Raw genomic sequence first — 6,117 nt, forward strand, 5'->3', positions numbered from 1 at the left:
TCCATAAAAGCTGAAGAAGACCGAGTCAAACAAAGGGACATGTATGTGAGAGCACATGTTGTAAACCTCACGCAGCAAACAAAGCCGATGACTCACCTCTTGGACCATTTCCTTAATGAGCTTGTTTGCTGCTCTTAAATCTTCAGGGTGAGTGCTATTCAACAAGCGGGACAGCGTCTATAAAAACAGGATGAGACAGAAGCAGGAGAGGAAAGGAAAGAGGAAGAGAATTCTTTAAACTGCTGCTCCCCCAGTTTTTCCCAGGAGTTCAACTTTACATCATTTGATGGGAAACAAACTCGTGATGATTCTGTTGGAACAAAGCCCATCCTAGGACAGAAAATGAATGACGGATTTGTTTCTAAAACCTGAAATGTCAACTCGTTGGTGCAGGAATACACATCCATGATTTCACAAGTCTATCGGATGTGATTGGTGCGTCCTGATTACTTGTGTAATATATACACCTTGGATTTCTCCTCATCTTCAAAGATGGCACTTTTGGCTCTGGGTGGAGGGGGTGGGAGGGGCTTGTCAACGGGAAGCACAGGATCCTGCTTGACAATGCCTGGAAAAAACAAGAACACTCATTAACCTTTGAAAAATACAACATCTATTGAGAGGGCCACCTGCGTTTTAAATATCGGTTCTATTTATAAATCACAGATAAAGAATCGCGGTCACCTTGACCTCTGTTTCAACTACGATGCCTGTGATACTACTGCTTTAATACTCTACACCCATTAAAAAACTACAAAAAACAAGTTTAATACTAATATAATCCAGGAACTTATGACAGCTGTTGGAGGGGAAAGTCCGTTTCTGCAATCAGACTGGGTTCAGATGACCATGACTAAGGACATCGGTCTCATGCTTGTGCTAGAAAGGAGAACTGACACATTCTCCCTACTAATCAAAAAGAATGGGGAACCAAAAAATACATTAACACTAAAAAAAAGGGGGGGAACTAAAAACATCCATAAAACATGTACGATGAACTAATGTGCAACCACGGAGAACAATAGACTGTTAAAGGGGGCCTATTATTTTTCATTCTTCAAACAGGTGGAGTAGCTTTGCATGATTAACAGTTCAAAATAATGACATTTTATGTTATGCTGGACCTCAATACAGCCCTATGTCCTCTACCTTTAGGCCCACCTTCCCTTCAAACTTTTTCTGGTATTCCACACGTCAGAAACCAAAAGAATCCAACGATCCACAAGCCACATTTTTTTAACATGATTAAAACTAGAATTAAAGTCAAATAAAAGTCAGAATCATAAGAAAACACTTATTTGTTCTCAAGAAAAGGATCTTTAATTCAGCCTAATTTTACTCTTTGCAATCTGCAGTTTGAGACACACTGCACCTTTTTCCTGACTGGCTGCCTCTCACAAACAAAAGGCCTGAACAGCAGACAGGAAGGGCTGCTGTGACAACCATTATTAAAGACATCTGTGTCACCAACATCATACAGCATCAAGACAAGAAAAATACGGTTGAATCTGAGCTTTCACATAAGTTCATTATTTTAAACTTTGTAGAAGTCATTTGTCTTGATGGTTACACATAAAACTCTAAAACATCAGGAGAGCTCACCCTGTTTTTTCAGCATCTGATATGCTTCCAATATCTTGGTCTCATCTGGGAGTCTCACCGTCCAGCTGTAAATCATCTCTAAGACCTTCTTCTTCACTGCCTCTGGAGCTCGGGCTCCTAAATACTACAGAGAGAGGGGGAATGGATATTAACTACTGCTAAAGAAAAACAGACTTATTCTTTCACAAATGAAAATGAAATTGGGTCAGAAGAAAGTAATTATTTGGTACAAGATTTAACATTAAAACCTTATCCAGGCTGTGTTTTCAAACAAACTAAACTAAATACAGCTCCATCTTTTGTGAGATTCATCAAATAGATGTATTTTTCAGTAGTTATACTAAACTATAACAACCTTCTCATGGATCTTTGGTTACAGCCAAACTGGTGAGGCAAAACATAGAACAACAGTCGTTACCTTTGGTGAAACCACTTTGATTAGCTCATTGAGAAAGCGAAACTTCCCCACTTCACTATGAAATCGCTTTCCACAGTTCTTCATGCACGTCTCAAGAACCTGTGTTCAAAGGTTGTTGGTTTTACATTTGCACAGACATGCAGAGTTTAACATGACATCCTACAGACCTTTGCACTTGTTGATGCTGTGTGCAGGACGATCTTACCGTTAGCGCTTGCATCGCCTCCCACTCCTGAGGAGACTGAATTTTATGTGCCAGAAGTCTGGTTGCAAGCTGAGGCCTGAGAAAACAAACAAAAAGGTTTCACTACAGTGACAGACTTAGGAGGTTGTACAACACCTTAATTTAAATTTTTAGTGATATACTAATTATAAAATTCTGGTTTTAAACACTACCAATTTTTTGAACCAACATCTGCCACTGGCATCAGCAAATTTACAGTACTGTGGAAATCTCTTGAGCCACCTTGTGTCTTTACATTTTTCTTCCAAGGAGGAAAATTTCAGTGTAATTTTTTTTTAAAATTGATCTTCTTCTTCAGGCTTTCTAAAGGTCTTTCTTTGGACATTCAGCTGCTTTTTCATTCATTTTCAGTTCAGTCCTCATACCTGAACATTTTCAGGGATGTTTTTTGTCACTTTATACTGACTTGTGAATTCATGCATTAAAAAGGCACCCGACTCAGGGAATAAGCCATTCTTAAGGAAAGGAAACAAGTAGAAAAGGCTGAGGTATGCCAAATCACACAAGAACTGGACTGAAAAGCCTGTGACAACAGAGAGCAATGAATCCAAATGTAAAGGTTTTGGTTCAAATCAATACATAGAAGGTCAGGACAGCGGTACAACAGTGAGTGTTTACAGGGATCTATAATACGCAGTGGAGGCTTTGTCATGGTTTGGGGCTGCATTTATAGATCTTGTAATTATGAACAGAGAAAACTATTGCCAGATTTTTATCCAACACACAGTACAATTTAGAAAGCATCTGATCGACAGTATGCCAATAATCCCAACACACTGCTAATGCAGTAAAAGCCTTCCTGGATAAAAAGAGAAAAAACAAACCCAAAAAACACACATACTATGGAAAACTATCATGGAATAGTCTGCCCAGATGCCAGACCTCAACATTATTGATGCAACGTGGGATTATCTTTACAGGGAACATCCAAAGAAGAGGCATTGAATGTTCTTCAAAAAGCATGGAGAGCTGTTCCTGATAACTAAAGAAGAGCAACAGTATCTCTCTTCTTTAGTCATCAAGCCTGTATAGAAGAATAAAGGTGGTCACTTTCAACCACGTTGGAATTCTATGAACTTTGTTTTTTTTTTTCTCTTGTATATTGCATTTCCATTTATTTCTGCATATTTTAATAACTCCCTACACCCGCTTCCCATTTTCCTGCCAAATATAAAGAAATTAGGGGTGGCTCAAGACTTCCGAAGTGCTCCAAGTAAAATTATTTAAAGCCAATATAGACATTTCACCATTAAATCCCTGCATCCCTAAAATTAATTAAAAATGTCACATACAAGCAAACTGTTAAAAAATGCATTACAATCCTTTAAATCAATACTACTCTAAAAAACTGAAAGCAAAGGGACACAAGTTGTCAGGATGATCATGTCAACCGCTGGTACACCACGTTAGTCTCCATTTCAGTGTGAAATTGTGAAACAAATGAATCATCATCGACTCACCCTTCCGGTTCATTTTCGAGCTGATCACAGAATCCCTTTATTGAGTCCCAGTCAATTTCCTTATTCAGAGGATTGGTGGCCTTATCTGTGTAAAATTGAAAACAAACAAACATATCCTCAACTTGCTTTAAATGCTTGGCGTGTTTTTGAATTTCAGACCTGAAAACTGGGACAGAACCACTTTAAATCGGATTGTTATTTGTAGATCTGTGAAGGCAGTCAAACCTGTCGCTTTACACCTGACTCTGTGCAGCAGCTGTGGCCTGTGAGCGTGTGCAATATGTAAATGAGCTCTCTTGCTTGGAGCAGATGAAGAGGGTGGCTCGCTTTTGGAGACGTGTGTCAGATTATAGCCCAGGTGTGACAGGTTTCCTGCTAAACTTGGTCCTCAAGGAAACAACCAGAAGCTAACTAGTTGCTTGATTTTTAGCCTTTAGCTGAGCGTTACTGACACCTTTAAATTTAAATGTCACCTTTCTGTAGTATCACTGAGCTAAAGCGGACAACAGTAAACTACCTTTAAACTCATAATGAAGCAACTATGCAACCGTATATAACTGTTGGAGTTTGTTCCTCATCGCCAGCTGCACTTTTTAATTTAATGGCTTTCGCTGACTCCTCTCTGCTCCCGGGGGAGGAAGCTATAAGCGTCAGCGAAAAATTCACAATGACTAAATATGTCGATGTTCCTCAGGGGCATTTCGGTTATCTATCCACGTTCAAAACCTAATCGAGTATTGTAATAAATTGCTAACTTACTGATGCGAGACTGCAGACTGGCCTCATCTGGAGGCGCCGCCGCCGCCATCTTTCGGGAATTCTAAACAAGAAGCAAGCTATCGCGAGACTTTTGTAACATATCGCGCGAATAGCGAAACATTTCAAGGGCTTTGAGAAGATCTCATCAAACAGCGGTGGGAAAGATACTACAGTTCAGCTGAACTCAGATCATTAACAACTAATTTTATTATTGGCGATTAATAAAGTTTTCTGATTCTGGTGGTGAAAAAACATGTGCCAAACACAAATCCATTTATCTAATTGACTGTGATAACAATTTCATATTTTCATATTCTTTTCCCTACACAGGTTCTCTTAGGTATATTACTGGTAGCATTATAAAGTGTTGATATGCATGAATACTTTCTTCGTTTCTGATGAAATTCTACCAGAGTCTGTGTTAATGACGGGGCTGGGGGGATTAGTCCTGTACAAAGAGGTCAACACGGCCCCACAAATGAACTGTATACTAATAAGCTTTGACAACTATAAGTAAAATTAAGTCAAAATCAGTGAAATATTAATGAAATATTTTAAAAATGCTACATTCGTACCCACATTTCAGTAACAATAAAGCTCAAATTTAGTGCATCGGCAGTAACAGATGTAACTACTGAGTACATTGGGGCTCAATGGCTGATGGAGACTGACACATATCCCAGTGATTTTAGAGAAGATCCATCTATGCAAGTCAGTGTCTGGTATTGACTTGGGATCACTACTTGGTCATTGGGTCTCCAGCTGGCCGTGTCTGCAACCGAATATAATCCAGGCTTTAGCTTTCAAATTTCGAAGTCAAATTCTTGGTTTAACCTTAAAAGCTTTGAATGGCAAAATAAGCTTGTATATGGGAAATGGAATATCAACCAAAAAAACAACAACAACAAACCCCTCATTACAAAAACGTTATAAATTGATTTGCATGTCATTGAGTGAAATAAGTATTTGATCAAAAGATGATTTTATATTTGGTGGAGAAACCCTTGTTGGGGTGCACAGCAGTAAGACGTTTCTTAAAGTTAGTCACCAGGTTTGCACAAATCTCAGGAGTGATTTTGGCACACTCCTATTTACAGACTGTCTTAAAATCCTTTAGGTTTCTTGGCTTTCAATTGGCAACTTGAAGCTTCAGCTCCTTCTACAAATTTTCCATAACACTGTAGTCTGCAGACTGGCTAGGCCACTCCATCACCTCAGTATGCTTCTTCTTTAACCATCCTTTTGTTGCCTTGGTGCTCTATTATGACCCACGTGGACAGATGTTTATCTCCAGTTGACTGGACACAGCTGATCTGTTTGAGCCAGAATTCTGGCAGGACTGTGGAGTTTCAAATCCCTAACTCACTCAATTCATTACATTGATTAAATGTGTTTTCTGGATTTTTGGTTGATGTTCTGTAATTTTCCATTGAAATTAAACTACAATAGAATATAGACACTGTTCATTTCTTTGTAAATAAGAAAGCTTACAACAAATTTAGGGGCTCAAATAGCTATTTCCCCCACTGTAGGAGGCAGCAACCCTGTATTATACAAGTTACCTGAGGAGGGCAGCAATGCGGGGATGATGCATGTCTCCGTCGACTCCAATACAAGAAGAAGACAGCAGCCCC

At 39.1% G+C, this 6,117-nt stretch overlaps 1 protein-coding gene across 1 annotated transcript in view; it reads right to left on the bottom strand.

Moving 5' to 3' along the window:
- Positions 1-4,586, bottom strand: part of LOC102310945 (ADP-ribosylation factor-binding protein GGA1) — a 13,356-nt gene extending 8,770 nt beyond the window's left edge. Inside the window, exons 1-7 of the mRNA XM_005924944.3 lie at positions 4,484-4,586; positions 3,725-3,809; positions 2,226-2,301; positions 2,021-2,119; positions 1,603-1,726; positions 468-568; positions 97-177 (exon numbers count right to left, since the gene is read on the bottom strand). Of these exons, the coding sequence (XP_005925006.1) occupies positions 97-177; positions 468-568; positions 1,603-1,726; positions 2,021-2,119; positions 2,226-2,301; positions 3,725-3,809; positions 4,484-4,532 (615 nt within the window). The 5' untranslated portion in view covers positions 4,533-4,586. The remainder of the gene's footprint in view (positions 1-96; positions 178-467; positions 569-1,602; positions 1,727-2,020; positions 2,120-2,225; positions 2,302-3,724; positions 3,810-4,483) is intronic.
- Positions 4,587-6,117: the final 1,531 nt, after the last annotated feature.

The sequence above is a fragment of the Haplochromis burtoni genome, unplaced genomic scaffold (genome assembly GCF_018398535.1).
Source record: "Haplochromis burtoni strain Fernald_Lab_line unplaced genomic scaffold, NCSU_Asbu1 Contig_70, whole genome shotgun sequence".
In the NCBI taxonomy this organism is placed as follows: domain Eukaryota; kingdom Metazoa; phylum Chordata; class Actinopteri; order Cichliformes; family Cichlidae; genus Haplochromis; species Haplochromis burtoni.